The 23,706-nt window shown below is 54.1% G+C and overlaps 1 protein-coding gene across 1 annotated transcript in view; it reads left to right on the forward strand.

Moving 5' to 3' along the window:
* The first annotated feature begins 219 nt into the window (after positions 1–219).
* The window catches only part of SLC13A5 (solute carrier family 13 member 5), a 28,602-nt gene continuing 5,115 nt past the window's right edge, over positions 220–23,706 (forward strand). Inside the window, exons 1-10 of the mRNA XM_027130781.1 lie at positions 220–1,807; positions 7,832–7,960; positions 8,241–8,377; positions 10,718–10,905; positions 11,884–12,049; positions 13,544–13,666; positions 16,868–17,083; positions 17,925–18,025; positions 19,085–19,203; positions 21,134–21,295. Coding sequence (XP_026986582.1) covers positions 1,361–1,807; positions 7,832–7,960; positions 8,241–8,377; positions 10,718–10,905; positions 11,884–12,049; positions 13,544–13,666; positions 16,868–17,083; positions 17,925–18,025; positions 19,085–19,203; positions 21,134–21,295 — 1,788 coding nt within the window. The 5' untranslated portion in view covers positions 220–1,360. The remainder of the gene's footprint in view (positions 1,808–7,831; positions 7,961–8,240; positions 8,378–10,717; positions 10,906–11,883; positions 12,050–13,543; positions 13,667–16,867; positions 17,084–17,924; positions 18,026–19,084; positions 19,204–21,133; positions 21,296–23,706) is intronic.

Below are 23,706 nucleotides of genomic sequence, written 5' to 3' on the forward strand. Positions count from 1 at the left end.
GGGCTTCCCTGGTGGCGCACTGGTTGAGAATCTGCCTGCCAGTGCAGGGGACATGGGTTCAAGCCCTGGTCCGGAAAGATCCCACATGCCGCGGAACAACTGGGCCCGTGAGCCACAACTACTGAGCCTGCGCGTCTGGAGCCTGTGCTCCGCAACAAGAGAGGCCACAATAGGGAGAGGCCTGCACACCGTGATGAAGAGGGGCCCCCGCTCGCCGCAACTAGAGAAAGCCCTCGCACAGAAACGAAGACCCAACACAGCCATAAATAAATAAATAAAAATTTAAAAATCACACCAATAATTAAATAGGTACAAACAGTGCTAAGTGCCCTGGAATGGGGGGAGGCAGGGAAACCCAGGTTTAGATGAATGAGAATTACAAAGGGGGAGGACAGAAGAAAGATACAGGAAGGGTTTGGGGGAATACCTGTCCTTAGGTGGAGGTCACAGGAGGAGACTCGTGAATTTGATTTAGGATGTGTTGAGTTTTAGGGCCTGAGGCACATCCAGTCTGGAAAAAGGTGGAAATATGGAGAATCTGGGACTCTGGCACCAGGGCTGGGTTGAAGACAGAGGATACTAATCACTAAGGAACAGGCTGTGGTTAAACCACAAACAGGGGTAGGCCTCCCCCAAAGAAAGCTACAGAATGTGAAGCCCGGCAGGCAGAGGAGGAGAAGGGAGGAAAGAAGAAAGTGATAGGGGTGGTGGTGTCTGCCACCTTGTACCTCCAGCACACAAAACAGGGCTTAGCACAGAATAGGTGCTCAGTACTTGTCCGCAGGAGGCGGGCCGAGTGAATGAACGACCCTCTCAGGGCAGCCTTGGTTAAGTCCCTTCCCCTTGGGACCCTCGTTTCCCCTGTAGAATGGCAGTAGCTGCCACTGTCAGGCGGGCTCAGTCCGCCTTCCGCGCACGCAGGGCCAGCTGGGCGTCGGCGGGCTGCGCCAGTGTCCGCTGGAGGGCGAAAGCACGCCGGGCTGCGGAGAGCGGTGGCCTCACCTCCTCCGCGATCGCTGGAGAGTGCCCGGGATGCGCTGGGTGGGAGAGGGCGCGCTGGGGACGAGTCCTGTGCCCAGAGCAGCGCGGACACTGCAGGGAAGCTGAGGTTGGGGTGGGGGGCGGGAGGGGAGGCCCGCGGAGCAGACGGCGCTGGGCGCGCGGTGGGTCCCTGCGGGAGACCCCTCCAGGGTGAGAGTGGGAGGGGCAGGAGTAACCAGGTGAAAAGGAGGGAGAGGTTGGGGAGACGGATCCGAAAGACTCAGAAACCGCTAGGGACTTTCACCTGGGACCCCGGCAGGGCCCAGGAAGGGCAGGTGCGGATGCAGGGGGGCGCCGTACGCCTAAGCCAGCAGACTGAATGACCAGTCACTCCCGCTTGGCCGTCCGCGGGAGCCTGTCTAGGGCACCGCAGAAAAGTCTCGGAGAGCCAGGAGGTGCCAGGGCCCAGACCACTCCTGGAGGGCCCGCCAGAAGCGCTGGAGTCCGTGGGCGCCGCCCGCCTCCGCCCAGAGGCAGAGTTGGGGGCAGGCTTGTCCCACCGACCCCGCGGGATTGGCCCCGCCCCGGGGCCGCGGGGAGGCCCCACCATGGGAGGCGGAGTTCCCGCCGCCCCCTCCAACCCCCTGGACTGCGGCCGCTTCTTAAGCCCGTGAAGCTACTGGCTGCCCCTCTCTCGCCTCTCCCGCCAGACTCCCTCTCCGCGATGGCCTCCGCACTGAGCTATGTCTCCAAGTTCAAGTCCTTCGTGATCTTGTTCGTCACCCCGATTCTGCTGCTGCCACTCATCATTCTGATGCCCGCCAAGGTCAGTTGCGTCTCTGGGCAGCCCCTTGGATTCTGGGCGCCGGGTGCCCAGTAGCAGGCACCGAACCCGGGAGCATTAGGTGGAGCGCACGGATTCCCGGGGGCGGGCACGGCTCCCCTGGGGCACGGAGGCTCAGGAGCTCCGGGTGCTATGGGAGGTGCCCTGCAAGGAATTCTGACAGGTATGGATCTTGGGGTTCACAGATCCCAGGGCGCAAGAACTGTTTTGGCAAGCACAGAAACCCAGAAGTTAGCACCGATCTTGGCCACACAGCCCCTCTATAGGCTCAGAATCTCCCCAGAGTGCATAACCCGGTCCCCAGGCCCCCCAAGTGCCACCTGTATCAAGAGGGAGCCTGGGGGCTTGTCTTTCCCTTCTTTCTCCTGTCTCTTCCCTTGGGGAATGGGGACTTCCCAGCTGTAGGTGGCTTCCGAGGCCAGTCGGGGACCTACACGGAAAGATCATCACCTAAGTGAACCCTGAGTGCCATCTTTGTCCCTCTCTGGCCCTCCTTTGAGCCTCGGTTTCCCTGTCTATGATCCACATTTCTTTCCAGCTCTGAAACCTGGGCAGCCACAGCTGAGTCAGAAACCTGCTCCCAGCTGAAAGGCAGGTCAGGTCTGCCTGCTTTTGCTCACTGCCTGCTGTGGAGGCGGCAGGAGGTGGGACACGGTCCCAGAGCTCACGCCTTGGGTGGCACGACGCAGGGTCTCTGGGAAGCCGTGTCCCAAGCCCTGGCCTCCTGGTGCTCCCAGGAGGGAAGCGGAGAATGAATGGCCTTGGCCACAGGGTGGGGGCAGTGCGGGGAGCCCGGGCCCAGGCCCTGCTGGGCAGTGCGAGGCCTGTTTGGCAGAGGCCCGAGCCCTTTGAAGGCTTTTGGCTGCTGGCTGCTCCTTCCTCATTTCCTCTTTCCACCTTTCACTCTCAGCCCAGACAGGAAACCTCAGCTCCCCCCAGCCCAAGCAAGTTTGGGAAACGGAGGAGCTCTTTAGGGGATGTTCTGAGGGCAGTCCTAGAGGAATGGGGTTGTACTGGGATATCGGGAAGCCAATCTTTGAGAGAACTGGACTTCCACCTTTCACTCATCCTTGTGATTTTATTATTTATTTATTTTACTTTTGGCTTTGTTGGGTCTTTGTTGCTGCACGCGGGCTTTCTCTAGTTGCGGCGGGTGGGGGCTACTCTTTGTTGCTGTGGCGGGCTTCTCATTGCAGTGGCTTCTCTTGCTGCGGAGCACGGGCTCTAGGCACGTGGGCTTCAGTAGTTGTGGTTTGTGGGCTCTAGAGCGCAGGCTCAGTAGTTGTGGCGCACGGGCTTAGTTGCTCCGCGGCATGTGGGATCTTCCCGGACCAGGGCTCGAACCCGTGTCCCCTGCGCTGGCAGATGGATTCTTAACCACTGCGCCACCAGGGAAGCCCCATCCTTGTGATTTTAGCCAAGCCCCTGCGTTCTCTGGGCCTTGGTGTTCTTGTCTGTACGATGGGGCAAGGTGGTTTGGTTGTTGACATTTTATGGCTTTTGGTGCCAAAAGAGATTATGCTGGTTCCTAGGATGGGGGAGGGGGAGGCTGGGAGGAGCCCTTGGGTGGGCTGAACACAGACCCTGGATGGGCCAAGGACAGCAGATCCAACTAGAGTGGTTCTTTAGTTTCCACACCAACTGTGATCGGCCATATCTCCTCTGTAGAAAAAAATTTGGGGCTGTTATCATCTGTGGGAGGGAGCCAGGCAGGAGAGCTGTGATTTTAGTTCTGCTGGTGGGGAGTGAGGTTCCCTGGACATCAATTATGGTAGCTTTGCTGACCTTCCTGCTCCAGAAGAGTATGACCGAGATCCCACCACCACCCCTGCCCATCCCATCCCCCCACACACAGGTGGCCCTGAGCTGGGACCCTCAATTCAGGCTGTGAATGCATGTCATTGACCTGCCCCGGGAGTGAGAATCAGGTGAGGGAAGAGGAAGTATCAGTAAAGGTCGTTCCAGGGGCTGACTTCATGTGCTTTCTCTCCCAGTGGTGCAGGTGACTGGGAGCCAGAACCCTGTCTGCTTGTTTTCTCCCTGTGTGCTTCTGTTTTGGTCACCCTGAAGAGCTCCCCGTCCCCACCCACAGCCACAAAGTTTGCAGGGAAACCCAGGGCAGGGGGCAGAGCAGCGGGGAAGCTGGCGAGAACTTGGCAGCCTGGGTGGCACTGTCCAAGCGGGGCGGCGACTCCCAGGGCATGTCACCCTCTGCCAGTGCCCAGGCCCCTCTCCTGCAGGTTTTCTTCTTTTCCTCTTCTCCTACACCTTGCTTTCTTCCTGTCTTCATCTCTGCTCCACTTTTCTGCCTGTTCTCTGGGTTCTTTCTTTTAAAAAAAATAGCTTTTTATTAAATAAAAAAGTAGATTCATTGTGTTATTAAAGTTATGTTTTTTTTTTGTTTTTTTTTTTTTGCGGTACGTGGGCCTCTCACTGCTGTGGCCTCTCCCGTTGCGGAGCACAGGCTCCGGACGCGCAGGCTCAGCGGCCATGGCTCACGGGCCTAGCCGCGCCGCGGCATGTGGGATCTTCCTGGACCGGGGCACGAACCCGTGTCCCCTGCATCGTCAGGCGGACTCTCAACCACTGCGCCACCAGGGAAGTCCTATATATTATTTTTAAAGTCTGTGAAGTATAAAGTAAAAATGAAAAGACTTTCAAATCCCATAAGACACATACACAGTATGTTCTCTTAGCTACAATTTTCCATTAAGCACCATGTCATGGACGCCCTTATTTGTTAATAATTAGGTAAATAATGAGCCATGGTTTTCTCCAGTTGTGCACTTAACGTATTTTTTGAGTCCCACTATGTGCTCTCCACTGTGCTGGGTGTGGACTTTTAAATCCCACTGTCCACTGTGAGCTCAGCTTGCAGTGCTCCTCCGGCCACATTCTCAGCTGCAGGGAAGGCTCTGAACTGACCAAGAACTGGGCTCCCATCTGCAGGTAGAATCCATCTCATTCTGCACGGTGACCAACCCCTCCTCAGGCTTCCCCAAGGTCACCTGTCCTATTCTGCTCTCTCCACAACACTCTGGGAGCATTCTAGACGAGGGAGGGTCAAGTTTGCTGACTGGTAGTATTCAGGGATGGGGCACCCTCCTGGGCCTCCTGATAGGAGCATGGAAGTGAGAGGGCAGTTAGCCTGTGTCTTTTCTGTTGGTTACTTCTGGCGCCTCTAGGAACTGTCCCGGGAAAACTGGTTACACATGTCACCTGCCGCTTCTAAGTTCAGATAATAAAAAAATCACTTTCTGTGTGCCATATGTTAAGAATGGGTACTTTTAAATTCTCAATTTACAGGTGAGGACATGAAACAAGCAGGGGGAGGGGCCAGGGTTGGGAGTGGGAGGAATGTTTTATCAAAGACATTGTTGGGACTTGTTCTCACATGATGATAAGGAGAGAGGGCTTCCCTGGTGGCACAGTGGTTGAGAGTCCGCCTGCCGATGCAGGGGACGCGGGTTCGTGCCCCGGTCCGGGAAGATCCCACATGCCGCGGAGCGGCTGGGCCCGTGAGCCATGGCCGCTGAGCCTGCGTGTCCGGAGCCTGTGCTCCGCAACAGGAGAGGCCACAACAGTGAGAGATCCGCATACCGCAAAAAAAAAAAAAAAAAAGACATTGTTGGGAATTGTTCTCACATGATGATAAGAAGAAGGAGAGTGAGTTTTAGACAGTATTACCGTTTTAAAATTCTCTACAGCACACCCTCTTACTGCGCCCCCCTGCAGCGGACCATTCCTACCTCTCTCTCCCTTGACACCAAGGCCCAGAGAAGGCGTAACTGAAGCCCGCACAATGGCAGACAGCAGACGCTGATCAGGCCTGCCCGGTGTCAAAGCCTGGTCTTCTAACCACGTTGCTATCCTGCCTTGAGCCCAGAGGCTTCAACCAGCATTGATTCTCCCCTCCTTCCCAACAAAGGCACATCTGACAAAGTTTGGAGACATTTTTTGTTGTCACAACTGGAGAGTGCCACTGGCATCTAGCAGGGTGGAGGCCAGAGATACTGCCAAACATCCTACCATGCACAAGACAGGCCCCCACCCCCCACCAACACAGAACCATCCAACCCAAAATGTCAGTAGTGCCGAGGCTGAGAAACCCTGCATTAGACAGTAGAGAGGTGTCCTGGGGTTCTCATGGGCTGCCGAAGAAAGATTTATTTTTATCACTGATAACACAATCCAGACAAAGAATGTCTCAGCCTTTGTGTGATGCTCCATGCGTATAATATGTGTTATCTCGGGTGGTGATAAACAGTGATTGTGTGCAGGTACGTTTTCCCAGCAGTGTTGTCACAGCCCGTGCTGTGCTGGTCCGTTTCTCTAATCAGCATCTGCAGTGTCCCTGGGGTTTCAGGCCTGTGCTGGATGCCGAGTGACACGGATTCTGCCCTCCACTGCTCACTCCACTGTTCAGTGTTCAATGGTGGGTGGAATATAATGCCAACCCAGTGTGCTAATTGCTGCGGGTGGGGGCGTGCATAGAGGAAGGACACAGACCCAGACTAGAGGCAGCAGTGAACTGAGCCCCAAGCACTCACTCCAGGCCAAAGGAATGATGTCATGTGTGAGAGCAGCTGTGGGAGGCGGAGCATCTGCCTCAGTTCCCACCAGTGCCCTGGGGTCTCAGGAGCTCGGGGTGGGAATGGGCATGGGAGATGTGGCTGGAGGGCCCTGCAGGGCCTGCTCCATCACAGAGGGTCTCCCAAGACATGCTAAGGCATTTGGCTTTTGTCCTGAAGGCAAAGGAAGGCTTTTAAACAAGGGAGTGATATGATCCGGTTTGTAAAAAGAGAAAGAGGGAGCAGCAGCGTGGAGTGATGCAAGTAGAAAGATCGTATTAGAAGATAGCTGTGCTGTACACCTGAAATTAACATGATATTATAAATCAACTATACTTCAATTACAAAAAAAAACCTACAGTGAATAAAACAGCAAATAAAAAAAAAGATAGCCGCAGTGATGCAGGCAGAAGATGTGGCCTGAGCAAAGGCAGGGCCACAGGGTGAAGGAAGAAGGGAAAGAGGAAGATTTTGGGGTAGAAGTTATAGGTTTTGGAGGCTGATTAAACTGGAGGGGGCTGGAATGAGGGAGAGGCAGAGCCTGGTTGGTTAATAATGATTATAGTAAAAATGCTGATGAAACAAAAAACAACCCAGGGAGGTGGGCATTATTATCCCTATTTTATTAGGCGATGAGACGGAGAATTAAAGTCCTACAGTGAGTAAGGGGCCGGGGCCGTGAGCGCTTGAACCAAACCCAGGTCTGTCTCACTCCAAAGCCAAGATCCCAGTGGCTAAGTAGCTAAAGGGTGTGAACAGGCGGTTCACACAAGATTAAATACGAACAGTAAAGCTTGAGACCCTTGTAACTAGAGAGGCTAATAGACACCAAGACTATCTTCTCAGTTATAATAAAAAACAGCCCTGCAAATCCTCAGCGCTGGCCATTCTCTGAATGAGCTGGCTTAGAACACACATTTCTGGGAGCCGAGAAAGTTGGAGCAGCCTTTTGAGAAGGAAATTAGATAGAGATACCAGGAGTTTGAGGATGTGCTTTGGGGAGCCTTCCCTAAGAATTGCACTTACTTTGTAAAATGATTTAATTTTTAGAGCAGGTCATCAGAAACAGTATTTTCTTTTTTCTTCTCTTCTTCCTCCTCCCCCCTTCCCCCCACTTGCACTCCTCCTCCTTTTCCTCCTCCTCCTCCTTTCCCCCCTCTTCTTCCCTGTGAAGACGTGAGGATGGATGCAAGGCTTGGAGGGGTGAGAGACCTGCCCAGGACCGCACAGCTGAGGGGCAGGGGCCTCTTGGTGACGGGTCCTGTGCCCTCCTCACTGTCCTGAACCTGGAAGGCTGTGCTGACGGGGGCAGGGAAGCAGCGGTCCCCACTGACGTGCCACCCTGTTTTGACAGTCCATGCCCTGCTGTCCCGAGCGTTCTGGGGTGGGGAGCAGGGCGGCAGCAGCTCGCCAGGCCTCAGTGCCGTCTCTTCAGTTTGTCAGGTGTGCCTATGTCATCATCCTCATGGCGATTTACTGGTGCACAGAAGTCATCCCTCTGGCTGTCACTGCCCTCATGCCTGCCTTGTTTTTCCCGCTCTTCAAAATTCTGGACTCCAAACAGGTGAGCAGCCCCAGGGCATCCGGGCGGCTTCCTGCTTCTCTCCCAGTGGCTCCTTCTCCGAGCCCTTCTCTGAGCTGCCTAGGACCCGGGGGACTAGATAATACCCTGTTTGTGGGCTCTCTCTGGCATAGAGACATACCCTTGACCCTCCATCCCCATTCCAAGCTGCCCTGAAGTCAGCATACTCTGCTCGCCTATCTCTGGGGACTTGGGTGACCCTGAGCCCAAGTAGTGTGTGGTCAGGGGGCAGGCCTGATGGGGCCTCCATGCCGTCCTGCAGGTGTGCGTCCAGTACATGAAGGACACCAACATGCTGTTCCTGGGTGGCCTCATCGTGGCTGTGGCCGTGGAGCACTGGAACCTGCATAAGAGGATCGCCCTGCGCACGCTCCTCTGGGTGGGGGCCAAGCCTGCCCAGTAATTACGCCTTCTCTCTTACCGCAGGGCTCTGCAGTAGGCCCCAGGGCCAGGGAGGGGCATGTGGCACAGGCCAGATCCCCCACAGGCAAGGACTGGCCATGGCCTTATCTGGGCTTTGCAGCCAGGCAGACCCCTGGGTGGGTGGAGGCTGGATCAAGCCATGCCTGATACCCCTAGGGGCTTTGTGGGGAAAGCGGGAAAGAGATGGCTCAACTATGCAGCTCAGGGGGGAGCAGAAAGGTCATCCCTCCAAGGCTGGCACATCTACTCCCTCTGCAAAGCTGCTGCTTACTCCACCCTTCCCCCATTACTCAGTCGTCTCACCCCTCTCCAGGATCTCCCCTGACAGTCACAGGCCATTCCGACCAAGCCGTGGAGTTGATACAGCAGAATCACCTGGGTGTACTGAGCGCCCACAGGGTCCCGGGCATGATACCGGGGGCTTATTTACCACCTCATCTGACTCTCACCGCACCTCTGAGGGTTGGGGATTATTCCCATCACCCACGTTCTGTTCTGAGGCAGAGAGGGGTTAAATGGTTTGCTGACGTCACATGGGGATTAGACCGGGCCTGTCTGATGGGGCCTTGCCCCCTCTAATTGGGAACTCAGCATGCACCTTTTTTTGAGGCAACGTGCTCCCTAAATGATGGCGTGACCCAGCCCAGCCCTGGGAAGGCAGGTTGGTAGCTCACAGTAAATCCCTCCTGCTGCGTCCTCACGTCAAGGGCCATGCTGGGCTCTGAGCACACAGAGGCCCCGGCCCGCCCGAGCACCCCTGGCGCCTCAGCAGCCTGAGTGAGGGCTTTGTGACTCTCCGACCTGTCACCCGAGCCCCTCCAGTGACTGGTTTACAGTGTCAAATCAGAAGCCATTGCATTTTCTAGAGATGTGAGGCCTCAGAGTTCCTGTTTTCAGGATCCTCTGAGTGGTTGGCTTTTCTCCGTCAGCGGGGGTGGGGGGGGGTGGGGCTCATTCTGGAGTGTGCTGGAGCGCCTTTGCTCCCAAACCCGGGGTGCCCAAACCCACACGCTTCTCTGCTCCTTCCTGTCACCTGGCTCCTCCTCCGAGCCTGGCTTCCAGCTGTCCAGGGCACTGCCTGTGCTGGGGGCGACCTGTATGTTGAGGCTCCCTTGATGCCTCGGAGCATCATCTTGAAGCCTCATTCATGTGAACTCTGACCCTCATCCTAGCCTGGATCCCAGCCTTTGTACTTATGGGTCCATGAGGTCTACCTGCATGGATACCAGCTAAAGCCCAGTGCAGTGCAGCCCCGAGACCCTTCTTCAGGCAAACAGATTAGTGGCCCTGGGGAGGAGCCTGCCTGCAGAGGGGCATGGAGACCAAGAGGTTGAGTTCCATTTAGCCAACCACCCCTCCCAAGCTCCTCTGCTCCTGGCCTTGTGCCAGGTGTGTGGGACCCATGGAGAGGAATCAGACCTTCCCTGCTCATGTGCTAAGGAGAGAGCAGACATGGAAACAGTTTCAAATCCAGCCAGCGAGAAGTGTCCTAGAGAAGACTGAGGAGGGTGTGGTCAGCCCTACCTGGTGCGCACTGGGAAGGAGGTGACAGAGAAGGGATGCTGCCTGAAGGCTTTGAGAGACCGTGAGTTTTCTAGGCAGATGACACAGGTGGCACAGAGGTGGAAGGTGGGGTGTTACACGGAAACGGAACGTTTTCTGAATACTGTTTGGGGATCTGGTCCACTGCAGAGCGGAGGGTGGCAAAGAGTGTGAATGGAGGGAGGTGGGGCAGGGGATCAGCCGTGAAGGAGGTCCCACTTCCCAGGGCCCTCCCCGGCTCATCCTACCCTTGAAGGCTGACTCCTCGCAGCCCTTCTGAACTCATGAGGGGAGAGGTGGGGTCAGGGTGGGTGGGAATCTTCTAGATAGAAGTGGGAAGTTTGGTCTGCCTGCACACAGGGCTGCTCAGCGCACCCCTACGTCATATTAGGGCCAACTCTCCACACTGGGTCCACACAGACTGGATGCTGGTGCTTCCCTGGCTAGATGGTGAGCGCCTTAGGACCACGACTGAGGCTCAGGCTGCCTGGTGACCCGGTAGCCAGCAGAGTAGATGTCAGTAATGTTTGTGGGAGAGAGGGGCAGAGGGAAGAAGGGAAGGGAGGGAGGGAGGGAGGCAGGCAGGCACTAAATCTGCAATCCCCTCCTGGATAGCCAACCTTGAACTGGCCTCAGCACCCTGGCCCTGACCCCTGGCTTCCCTGCAGGGGGCGCCTAGCGCACCCCCCCCCACCCCCACCCCGCTGCTCCCCAGGGGCTGTGAGAGGTGGGGGCGGGGATTCTCCGGCTTTCCTCCCTGCCCCTCCTCTGCAGGCTGATGCTGGGCTTCATGGGCGTCACGGCCTTTCTCTCCATGTGGATCAGCAACACGGCCACCACGGCCATGATGGTGCCCCTTGTGGAGGCCGTGCTGCGGCAGATGGAGGCCATGAGCGCAGCCACCGAGGCCAGCCTCGGGGCTCTGGAGCTGGCAGACAAGGGCAAGGCCGGCGAGCTGCCAGGTGAGGCCCCGGCCGGGGCAGCCTGCCCCTCTGTTGCCAGCAGCTTTAGCCACCTCCCTGCTTCCTGGAGCCCTCCTTTTAGCAGGCACGTAGAGAAATACTTAAAAGACGCTGTTTTCCTAAGTTTTAGGAATGTGATTAGTGCATAAAAGTTAGATCCTTGAGTAGAGCTTATAGCAAGTTCCTGCCCTCCGTTCCCGCCATCACTGAAATGAATACGTGTTGATTTGATCATTCATTTGGGTATCTTTTGAGCACCTACTGGATGCCCCTCAACCCCTTCTACCCCTACTCATCCTCAGGGCGGCCTCCTCTGAACAGGCCAAATCCCTCCACACTCTGTTCCCGCAGGTACTGGGGTTGGTCGTCCCACCTTTGCTTCCCCGCTAGGCACCGACCTCAGGAGAGTCAGAGAGTGCCTGTGTTTTTCTCTGTCTTGTTCGCTACCCCATCCCCAGGGCCCGGCGTGGGGCCACTCAGGGCCTGTGCTGACAGCCTGATTGCCGGACCCTGGGCCAGGTCCTGGGGCTGCAGAGATGAAGCAGACACACTCCTATCGTGCAGCCCAGTGGGACGGAGTCAAGAGGCCCCTCGGAGAGTTCGTCTGACTTGGGGGAGGCCAAGGGTTGCCATTAGCCAGACACTGAGGGAGCGCAGAGAAGGGAGAGGCCTTGCTAGGAGGAGAGGACATCTGGGATGGATTTGGGCCCCTCCCTCCAGATGAAGGGAGCAGCTTGAGTAAGAGCAAGGAGGCAGGAAAGAAAGGAGTGTGTCTGACGTCGCTGACTGGGCTCGCCGAGGGACGTAGCTGGGGGTCACGTGGGGCCGGATAAGAGCACTGGGCTGGAGGCGGGCGACAGAACCTGGACGGGGAGCCGGCAGACCTGGCATGCCTGGGTCCTCAGGTCAGCGGCAGGGTCAGGAGCTGAGGCTGGGCAGGTGGTCCCCAGTGTGCCCACGGCAGTGTGCCCACCACAGGGAGCCAAGAGAATTTTGAAGGTCCCTCCATGAGGCAGCGGGAGGTCGACAGGAAGAACATATGCAAGGCCATGACCCTGTGCGTGTGCTACGCAGCCAGCATCGGAGGCACTGCCACCCTGACCGGCACGGGACCCAACGTGGTGCTCCTGGGACAGATGCAAGAGTGAGTCGCTGGCCATGCCTTTTGGGGACAACAGTGGGGAGAGGATGGGGCTGGAGGGGCCCACCCACCTCTCCCTCCTCTTCAGCTGGGCTCTGGAGCCTGGATGGGGGTGGGGGCCGCCTGGCAGGGGTGAGAGGGTGGGCCGCCATCAGCCTCTGTGGCCCAACCTCCCTGCACATGCTCAGGACCCCACAGCACAGGAGCTGATGTCCACAGACCGGGTTGCTTTCTGCTCAGGACAAGTCCTGCCTTTCTTTCCTGGGCTCAGGATTCTCACTCAGACAGGGAATGTGGATCGAACGTGGAGCTAGTCATGGGAATTGACAGTGTAATCCGAGAAGCGGGGTCCTTGGTTAAAACTTGTAGAAAATAGATGCCCCTAAAGATGCTCCCCTCAAAGCTGGCTCACGACCTCGGTTGTTAATGGCGATGGTCCTATGACACCTGGAAAGGTTAGAGGTTAGGTCACCTGGTGCCTCACCGCCTCTTTCACTATGGCCCCTCTAATTGCCCTTGAGAGGGACGTGTGCCCCTGTGAGGCTCCAGGTAGACCATGGGGTGGTTTAGAACTTTCCAGCCTTGGCCACAAAGGGACCCAGGCTTTGAGGACCCAGTTCTGTTCTTGGTCTTGTGCCGGGTGGGGCTTGGGTCACAGAAGTGAGAGGAACCTGGGCCCTGCCCATGGGATACTCGTGGGCAGCTGAGGGTAGCAGACATCCAGAGAGTTCTGGTGGGTTGTGTAAATGAAAATAAGTACAAATTGCAGTGGGCGCAGAGGGAAGGAACAGAAGTACGACGGTGCCCGTCCTGTGCAGACAAACACCCTGGACAGGGGTCGGGAGGGCAGCTGGGAGGTGGGAAGGGCGGGCCTGCAGACACTCGAGATCCAACAAGCAGACTGTTTTGCTCCTGCGAGTGTTTTCTGTAATGACAGCCTTATGGTTTCCCCTGAAGTTCCTCTGGGCTGAATGGGAAAAGCTCTGTGGCTAGTTTGACACCCTTGGGCTAAAGGGAGCAGTGCCTGGGGTTGGGGGCGGAAGTGACCCTCCTCCAGCCCCCAGGAAACATCTTCTGGTCCCACCCTGGGAAGCTTTTGAGATTTGATTTCCTAAGGGGGGGGGCCTTCCCTTGCAGAAGCCCACGGGGTGAGGTTCTAAGGCATCTGTGGACCCCCTGAAGCTGTTGGCCAAAATCTGTGTGTACAAAGGGGTATTTTTCTGGACTGAAGGGCCATGCCTTTCGTGAGCTTCTCAGCGGGGTGTGGACCTCCAGGAGGGGCAGTTGGTCGCTCCTCAGGCTTGCCTTGTGCGTGGCTGTGTTCTGGGGCCCTTGCTTGACTGGGGTAATGCTGAGGGACGGGTGTGGGTGGCTGGACTTCAGGAGGAGGGGGCCCCACTCCAGACCCCCTCTCGGGGCCCGGCAGCTGCTCAGCCTCCGCCCGCTCTCCGCAGCTCAGTGTCTGGTAGAGATGTGGACCAGCATTTTCCCCTTCAGATTGTTTCCTGACAGCAAAGACGTCGTGAACTTCGCCTCTTGGTTTGGATTTGCCTTCCCTAATATGCTGATCATGCTGCTGCTCTCCTGGCTGTGGCTCCGGTGTACTTATATGAGATTCAAGTAAGTTTGAGATGTTTATGGCACAGAGGATCTAACCGTGCCTCGGCTCAGCAGGGGAGTCTAGAGAGTCCCTCCTGCAGCCCCATCTCCTGCTAGTTTGCCCTCCAGTTCGCGCTACCCCTGCTGCTCACCGTGCCTCTGCACATGCTGTTCCCTCTTCCTGGAATGCCACTCCCTGCCTTCCTACCTTCCAACCTCCTCAGTCCTCAAGGCCAGTTCAAATGCTCCTTCCTCAGCGACACCTTTCCCAACTCCCCCTACCCCCATTCTGATTCTGACGGATTGCCTGCTCGCTGTTCCGGACTTCCCTGGGCACACCACGCCTTGCCCCTTGGCACCTGTAGTCATGCTCCAGTGCCAGCCCTCCCCTGACCTGAGCTCCTCTGTGGCCTGCGGTAAGTCCTCTCTGACCCCTACACCCGGCCGGGCTCCCAGCCCAGGGAGAAAGAGTAGGTGTATCCTTGTCAAAGCAATTAACAAGAAACTTTGTTCTTGGTGCCGGTCAACACTGCTGGACAGACTTCCACTTGGCTGCCAGTGTCTGTCAGGCCAGGTCACAGCAGACCTCCTGATAACACCCACGTCAGTCCAAACCCAGATTTACTGAATGCTTACTATGTTCCCAGCAGCGCACACCTTCTGCAAAGTTTACCTTCCAGTTCCCAGCACACAGTTGACCAAGAGTCAACCCTGACAGCAGCCAGACTTTGGACAGAAACCATGATGTGTGGCTGACAAATACCTCAAAATGTTGTTGTCATTTTTAAATGCACAAACTTCTCTATGGCGTGAAGGTGACCCTCTCACACTGGAGTATAGAGTACCTAGCTGTGAGCCATGTGCTCTGTGCCTTAACTCACACGGCGCTTGAGCCCAGCAAAAAAACAGAGGCCTATGCGGCCCAGAGATCTCAGAGCTGACAGGTAAAAGCGCCCACGAAGACCTGTGCGTTAATGGGAAAAGGGGCACTCTGGTTAAGCTTTCTCCTGAAGGAGGAACTGTTCTCAAGACTGCCGTTCAAAAAATCTCTGTCCATAATCAAAGCAGCCATAATGACGACATAACGGTAGCTGTAGGCATTCGTCGCACACCCCACCCTGCCCGGTGTGAAAGGGAAGCTGCTCCTACGGGTGCTTGGCTGCAGTTTGAATCCCTCATCTGGTTGGTCGTGGAGAGCAATGTCAGGGTCATTCCCTCCAGCCTAATGCTGAAAAACTCTAGCTTCCTGAGTCTATGGGCAGCTTCCTAGGCCACATCCAGCCAAGGGAGCCACAGACCCTCCCAAGAGCACCCAGGACTCTTGGGATATTCCTGCTGGCTTACACCCAACTTTCCTCACCAGGCTAAGCCCTGAGTTAGGCATGACGGTTCTTCTGGCCCCTGCCAAGGGGCTCGGGGTCCCTTTGCCTCTCCTGCAGCGCACTGACCCAGTTCATCATGCACCCACCCAGCTCCCGGGGCCCCCACAGGAAAGCTGGATCCATCTGCCTGCATCTCGTGCCAGCCCAGCGGTCACCAGACGGATAAACCCAAAGATGAATGTGAAACCACTTAGTGTGAGAGGGACCTGAAGGCCTGGGGGCACCACTGCAGGGGGCCAGCACTGGACAACTGCATATACGATGCAGCCCCCGGAGTCTGCAGCCAGTGTGGTGTCGGGATGCGTCTCCAGCATCAGACAGGGGCTGGGCAGCTACCAAAGTCACCCCTTATCCTGGAAGCCTGAAGCCTCTGGTCCAGCCCCCGAGTCTCGAGAACGACAGGTGGCAGCAGATCGGTAGTGGGTGGAACACAGACGCTCTCAGGCCAAGGGGGCGAGGACAAGGAGGCCAGCTCCCACGCCAGCAGAGCCATCCCCATGCTGGGTGATCTGGAGGTGTCCCTGAGGACAAACGTCCTTGCCCCTTGTCCAGAACGCAGATCTTGGCCGGCGGTGCAGACCTGAGTCCCCATCACTGCCATTTCCTTTCCTAACCCCTGAGCACCGCGGGAAGCTGTGTCCCAACCTCCTTGAGTCCCTGCTCTAGGCCGTGCCCCATGCCCTGCATGGTCCTCACCCTCTCAAGGGTGGTTCCCGTCCAGCCCTGGCTTCAGCATTCGGCACCTCAGCATGTATTCCATTAACCCCTGTGCTCCTAGGAAGTCTGTTTTAGGGTCCCAGGAAGGACTCCCACAAGGGAAGCCTCTCTAGGGATAATCCTCTTGGCCTTGCCCCCCACCTTCAGGCTGACGGGGGCTGGAACGTGTGATTGGAATCCTCAGGGTTGGCATCCTGTGTGCCAGTGGCCCCCGTCAGCCCCTCCCCAAGGCTAGGTACCCTCTATAACTCCTCCGAGATCCCTCCTCCTTCCTGCCCCCTCCTGCCAACACTCCCCAGGGAAGTCCTGCAGGGTGCCCTGGGCAGGCGTGTTGGCCAATGGGCACTGGTTCCTAGGGAACCCATCCAAGAGCAGGACCTGGCTGGCTTCCCTCCTGCCCTAGCTACAGCTACTACGAGCGCCAGAGTCTTCTGGGTCCTTAATCCTACATGTCAGCTCCTTGCAATGCAAGTACCCACCCTGTTCCTGCCTGACCCGGTCTGCTGGGACCTGTCCTTGTTCCTTGTGTCCTCTTGAGCCACCTGCTGATGGGGACTGGCATCCTGGCACCATCGAAGGCAGCTCCAGGCCGCAGTGGGAGGAGGAAGACGGAGCATGTGAAGGAGCCTCGGCCCCACCTTGTGCTGGTTCCAGATTTCTCACGGCCACCCCCAGATGTCGGCAGCCACCGGTCTCTAGGCGACTGGCACCTGCCGGGACCCCCTTGCCAGCAGTGGCCTCGGCTCTGCTTCCTTCTGCTTCCGATGCTCCTGTCCATCCCGTTCCCTGTTTTGCTCAGCCTCCCACCCTCCTGACCATCCTCTCTTCCTACCTCCACTGTCCCTGACACCCCACCTGTGCCATCTCAGGCTTCTTCTGGGGGCACCCTGGGGGCATATGCTGGGCCCATGAAACAGAGACTTTGCCCCACTATGTCCTGTGAGGTAGGGTAGGCAGATGACAGAATTGGGGAGTGGGAAGGGACTTGCTCAAGGGCCCCCGGGTGACAGGCAGCCCTGTGTGGCTTTCTATCATGTTCTGCTGCCCAGTGTTCACGCTTCCATTCAACCAACCCTGAGTCAACCAACACGCCCCGCCATCCTCTTGTCTTTGCATTCTCTAGTATTAAAGAGTCCTGGGGCTGCGGGCTGGAGAAGAAGAGTGAGGAGAAGGCTGCCCACGAGGTGCTGTGGGCGGAGTACAGGAAGCTGGGGCCCCTCTCCTTCGCTGAGGTCAACGTCCTACTCTGCTTCTTCCTGCTGGTCGGCCTGTGGTTCTCCCGGGACCCCGGCTTCATGCCCGGCTGGCTGTCAATCACCTGGGTGGAGGGCAAGACAAAGTAAGTGGCTCCTCCCACAGCGCATCCCCATGGCTCTCCTCCTTTTCTGCTGTCCAGTTCTGGAGCACTCTGTTGGTTTCTGGACTCATTTTTGTCTCACCAGTCTTCCTGACAAGCTCACAGATGTGTTCTTGTGGCCCCTCTTGCCCCAACAGGCTGGCAGGATAGCCAGGCTGTTATAGAGAGAGGTCGGTTGGGCTGGGACTGGGGCTCTCAGCGCTCTGGTTTCCAAGTCTCTGTTCTGCCATCTTTCCTTTCTCATCTTTCTTCAGGTCCAGGCGAGTCCCTCTGAAGACACACATCCTGGGGTCCAGAAGCTTCTTTAGACAGAGACTTGGCAAAAGGGGGGATATGAAGTTTCTCTCCTGGCTAAGATGTTATGTGGTCAGAATAGAAGAAAGGTTGAGAAACATGCATATCCTAGAAAGGGCAGGAGATGTGGACAGGGAGATTGCTGCCTGTTACTGCTCATTCAATTTTGAAGGTCTGCTTGGGGTAGCCCCAAGTCCTTGTGGCCACCCTGGTGAACCCAGAATCCCAGAGAATCTGGTTGGGAAGAGCTCATGAAGTTCACCTATGGAGCAACACAGACAGAGAGGGAAGTGAGCCGCTCAGAGCCACTCGAAGTTGGTGGCAGAGCTAGGCCAAGAACGCCAGAGTCTCGGTGTCCAGCCAGGATTCAGTCTACCTCACCCCTCCTGATCTTGGCCTTTGGGGTTCCAGTTTTCTTACTCAGATGAGCCTGTTTCCTCACGTGGGAGCATTCAGACACAGAGCAGGCTTGCTGCATGACTGTCGTGTAGCCAAGATGGGCTAATCCCGTGTGCTCCTCCCTGCCCAGGTATGCCTCCGATGCCACAGTGGCCATCTTTGTGGCCATCTTGCTATTCATTGTGCCTTCACAGAAGCCCAAGTTCAACTTCTGCAGCCAGACTGAGGAAGGTAAGGCTCCTGTCCTGGCCTCCCATTCATCAGGGTTGGGGCCCCGGCAGCAAAGGATCTCCATGGTGTTCCCTGGGCCCGGGAGGGAGAACATCTCACCCTGCTGAAAAGGACTGTGGCTAGATTACAAAGTCTGGGCACAGCGTATTTTCCAAGGCTTCTCTGCATATTGTTTAGTGCAAAATCTCCTCTTTTGCTTTTTAAACATTTGAAATCGTATTTATTTTACAACAGGAACAGAAAGAGATTTCACATTTCCCATAATGCCATCAGTATTTTGGGGGTTTCTCTCTCCCTCCCAGTCTTTGTTAATATGCATATATATTATATGGCTATAATCAAAACACACATAATTTCAATCCTGTTTCTTTACTGGTTTTTGTTTTCATGTTTTTGCTCGTGGTTATGCTAGAAACATTTCCTGCTATTGCCACAGTCTTCCAATTCATTTTCTCTAATACCGGCATTATATTGTATCGGGGGCTGTAACCATTCCCCTGTCATGGAGCATTCTGGCTGTTTTGAATTCTTCATTATTATAAATAAATGTTTTCGTGAATATAGCTTTTTCTTTGAGGGTGTTTCTTCTTTAGGATAAATTTCTTGCAGTGATTGCAGCTGGGGTAAAAGAGTATATATGTCTTCAAGGCTTTTAAAACGTATCGGTAAATTGCTTTTCCAAAAGACTGCACCAATTCATAACACTAACAGGAGTGTATAACAGCTTTACCATACCATGTCTTTACCAGCAGTGGGTGTTGTAGTGATTACCGTAAATTTTAGCTAATTTACAGATATGAGATGGCACTCATTGTCCTTGCAGGCTTTTATTCCCCTGCATTAGATCTGTTTTATCTCTTGCTTGCTAATGCTGCTCTGGGCTATGTATGGGTTTTTGTTTTGTTTTTTTTCCTGGCCACGCTACGTGGCTTGTGGGATCTTAGGTCTCCAACCAGGGACTGAACCTGGACCCTCAGCAGTGAAAGCACGGAGTCCTAACCACTGGACTGCCAGGGAATTCCCAATGTATGTGTGTGTGTTTTTATCATCTCTTCTCAGAAATGAAAACACCATTTTATCCACCTCCGCTGCTGAATTGGAAGGTGGCCCAGGAGAAAGTACCCTGGGGCATCGTGCTGCTCCTGGGGGGTGGCTTTGCTCTGGCTAAAGGATGCGAGGTAACTTCTCCACTGTGGGCTGCCTAGGGCCCCTTCCTTCACCAAGAGGGCAGCTGAGAACTGCTGCACCCCTCCTTCTCGGCACCCCAGGCCTGTGCCCGTGTGTTTCTGTGTCTGTCTTCTCCATGTAACTGTTCATTTCTTGAAGACAGGGCCTCTGCCTTGTCATCTAGGTACCCTGCACCATGAATAGTGCCTGGAATAGAGAAAGTACTCTCTGAGTGATTTTCAGAAATGAGTGAATGAGTGACCCTGGTTAGCCAAAAGGGATGGGGGATGCTGGGAGGTCTCCTGTGGGGTTTGGTAATAACAATCTCTGCTTTGATTTATTCTAGGCAGATCTTTCTTTCAAGTCTTTGTGAATATTTTCACCATTACCTCTGGTTCCTCTTCCTGCTGAACTTTGTTGATATGGTTGCCATTAAAAATTTTTTTTCTCTAGCTAGGTATGTAGTGACATAGGAGGAGAGGAAGAGCTTTTGGGGGAAAACACCCAAAAATGCAACTTTCTTACCTCCCCCCTTCCCTGATAGGGAAGAAATGAGCCAGAGGGAGGGATGCTTGGTGCTGCTCTCCTCTGTCCAACCGTTCATCCATCTATCCAGGAATAGAGCGTAATACACAGACTTGGTCTATCTTACTATTGCTGTTTCCTCAGCATCTAGGACAGAGCCTGGCACATAGTGGGTACACAACTATTATTTGGATGAACAGATCCATCCATTTAGTCACCTCTCCATCCATCTCTCATTCACTCATTCATTCATCATCAAACCTTCCTATCATGTCTGTGTTAGGTCAGGCACAGGAATTACAGAGGAGATTGATATATGGTCCCTGTTCTTGAGGATTTCACAGCCTAGAGAGGGGGGCATGTTTGGAAGAGCATTTCAGAAAGAAGTGACACATGAGTAAAGAAATCAGCGTGTTGTATCCAGCTGAGGAACAGCAGACGATAAGGCTGGTGAGGCTCACAGAAGCCACTTCACTGAGGGTCAAGACAGGGAGTGTGGACCTTATTCTGAAGGTGGTGGGTAGCTACTAAAGGGTTGAGGCCAGAGAGTAACTTGGTCAGATCTGCACTTGGGAAAAATCTCCTGGATGTCTGAAGTGGAGGCCTAGGCCGGACAGGGGTTGGGGAAGACCCAGTAGATAGATGCTCCCTAGCCTTCATCTAACACAGGCTCAGAACACTGGACTCCATGGACCACTGTCTCCTTCTTGAAACTCCTTCCTCCTTTGGTCCCCAAGACATCATTTTCTCCTGTCTACTTCTAACTCTGACCATTCCTGCCCTGCCTCCTTGGTTGACTTTTCCTCTGTTCTCCCTTAAATATGAGTGTTCCTGAAGGTTCTGTCCTTGCCTGCTTCTTTGTTCACATTTCATTCTCGCCCTGGACAATCCATTCTTAGCCTAAAGCCCCAAATCTAAATTCCCAATTTCTGGATCAAATCACTCTCTTGAGCTTTAAGAACTGTGGGAGACAGAGAGGAGATGATGGACATGAGATGTTTTGGGTGACATGGTGACTGGGCATAAGAAATAAGGGGGACAGAGACCCCAGGATGACCCCCTAGCCTTCTAGGTTGGACACTAGGTGAGTCTAGTCACTGGGCTGGGGAGCCCAGGGGGAGCAGAAGATGAATTCAGGTTGGGGCATGTTGGGTCTGACACGCTCATGGGATATCTGGGTGGAAATCCAGACAGCAGACCAGCTGGGCTGGAAACGAGGATTTAGGAGACAGCAGAGTGAGGATGGAGATTGAAATTGTGGGTATGAATTAGATCACCTATGGTAATGTATGCAGAGAGAGAGAATCAGAAGTGAAGGTGGGCTGAGCTCTTTGGAGACAGATGAAGGTCCCTCCAGGCTCCGGAGGAACTGTGAGCCACGAGCCCTGTGGTGACTGCCCTCCCTGTATTTCCCAGGCCTCGGGGCTGTCAGAATGGATGGGGAAGCAGATGGAGCCCTTGCATGCTGTGTCCCCAGCAGCCATCACCTTGATCTTGTCCACACTCATTGCTGTGCTCACAGAATGCACAAGCAACGTGGCTACCACCACCCTGTTCCTGCCCATCTTTGCCTCCATGGTAAGTAACCCTGCTGGGGGTGATGACCCTTAGTCGTCATTTCATAGGAAGCTGACCATATCCTGGGTCCCTAGAGAGGCAGTGACATCAGGGGCCCAAGCCTGGCCAGGTTCTGGAGACCTGGGTCCTGAGCCCTGCTCCAACACAGACTTGTGTGCCCTTGATGGCCCTGGGCCTGCGCTCAATGCTTTGCTGGTTCTTCTTTGTATCCTCCACGCTGACCAAAAGTGCTAAGCAACAACCAGGTGCCCTAAATTTATTTATAAATGTAATAGATTATTTCTCAAGCTGGGGAGACAGGGCTTACACCAAGGATGCCATGGGGGAATGATAGAGGGTCTCTCAGAATATAGCACAGGAGAGCAGAAGGCCTGCAGGACAGGGGGACACCATTGGCTGGAACCCACCAGGAAGAATCTTGGGGGAAATGGAGCCTGGGAATGGTGGCAGGGGAGAGGACGTTCTGGGAAGATGGAGTAGCCCACATAAAGGAAATGAAGTGCATGACTGAAAACTCCCAGAAGCCTTGCTTGGCAAGCTCAGGGACTGGGGATCAGTGGGCACTGAGCCCAGAGAGGCTGCGGGTGGTGGTGGACGGGGATGCTGAGTGCCAGGCTAAAGAGCTGTGTTCCGTGGACAAGCATGTTTTTGAATTGGGACTAAGAAGAAAGTAGAGCTTACAGGAAGCTCGACTGTGACCTTCTCTTGCATTTCCTTTTGTCACTCATCACTTGGCAGTACCAACCTCAAGGTGGTACAGAAAAAGCCCTAGGTTCAGAGTCAGAAGACCTGAGTTCAAGTTGTGGGATCCTCAAACCCGTCACTGGAGTTCTTTCTCCTACTCTTGTGCTGAGGGTCAAGTAGGATGAGGCCTATGAAAACCCGCTGTAGATGTAAAACGAGCCTGGGAGAGGCTGGGGCTGTCATTCTGGAGTTGGGAGGACAGACTTACAAAGGCCTCAACACAGGATTTTGAAGTTGGTAAATTTTCATTCAGTTGCCAGGGTGTCCACGTGTATAAAAAGCAAACCCAAGTGATTTTCTCCTTTTATTCCAAGAGAAGATGGAAGTATTAGAAAGAGCAAGGTGGCCCATCTCCCCCTCCCCTAAGCAGGCTGCCCAGGGCGAAAAGATGCCGAGGAACGTCTTCTGATGCTGGTCATGCCATAGTGACGACTCCTTCCCCTAGTAGAGGCCTGGCTTTGTCACCCCCAGACACTAGTCAAATGGGGGTCTTCACCTGAGAGGGTGGCCAGGCCCTTCGAAAACAAGCTTTTCTAGAATCCGAAGTCCTGACTTAGATTCCACACAGACCTCACACTCCTGCCTCAGCACCCACCTGCAGGCAAAGGGAAGGTGGTGACCCCCCAGCTGGGTCACAGAGGCACATGGGGTACATACCCCATGGGGAAACCAGGAAGTAGACTGGTTCCTCTCAGTTACTCCTAGGAGTGTAACTGGCGCAGCCTTTTCAGAGACCTGTTTACCCATGGGAACCATAACCTGAAACCCGCTCATACCCTCTGACTCTGGGAATTTCTAATTTTTTTTCCAATAAAAAAAAATATTTATTTTTTCCTATGGTTTAGAATAGATCAATACAGTGATACATGTATATATGTTATAATAAAACCCCCTATATTAAAAGTATATGCTAAAATACTTTCCTGATAGTGGTGAAAATAAAGAAAATTGGAGGCCACTGGTAAAAAAAATATTATGTACATATTTATATTTTGTGCATAGAAAGGTTTAAGATATAAGGTTTGTGAAAATAAAATGACAAGGATTTAAAAAAACCCTACTGCTAAGAAATTATACCGGACTCTGGGAATTTTATGTCCAGGAATCTGTCTTAGGAAAATCATCAGAGATGCCTACAAGCTTAAATTATAAAGATGCACATCAAAGAATTATTTGTTATAAAAATACTTCCATAATAGCAGAGATTGGTGAAATAAGTTATCATATATTCATACAATGTAATACTATCAAGCCATTTAAAAAAAAAAAATCACAGTCCTGAAGGGTATTTCATAAAATGGGAACACATAATTTTTCAAAGCTGAAAATGTGATACATACACGTAGCCAGGAAACGTCTAATCATACCGAAGAGTATACAGACCCTTACAGACAACTCCTGTCTAATCATACCGAAGAGTATACAGACCCTTACGCTCTAGCTTCCTCCCTAGAGACAACTCCTGTTATTAATTTCTTAGGTATCTTTCTGGACATATTACACATGCACACACAGACACACACACTCTCCTTTTAAACAAATGGCATTATTCCATGGTCCTGTTCTGCACCTTATTAAATCTAATCATATATCTTGGCGATCCTTCCACTGTTAGCACATAAGACCTACTCAATTCTTCTTTTCAGCTGCAAACTGTTCCATTGTTT

This window comes from Aethalodelphis obliquidens, unplaced genomic scaffold (genome assembly GCF_003676395.1).
Source record: "Aethalodelphis obliquidens isolate GAN/ISIS:26980383/991018 unplaced genomic scaffold, ASM367639v1 scaffold38, whole genome shotgun sequence".
NCBI classification, from domain to species: Eukaryota; Metazoa; Chordata; class Mammalia; order Artiodactyla; family Delphinidae; genus Aethalodelphis; species Aethalodelphis obliquidens.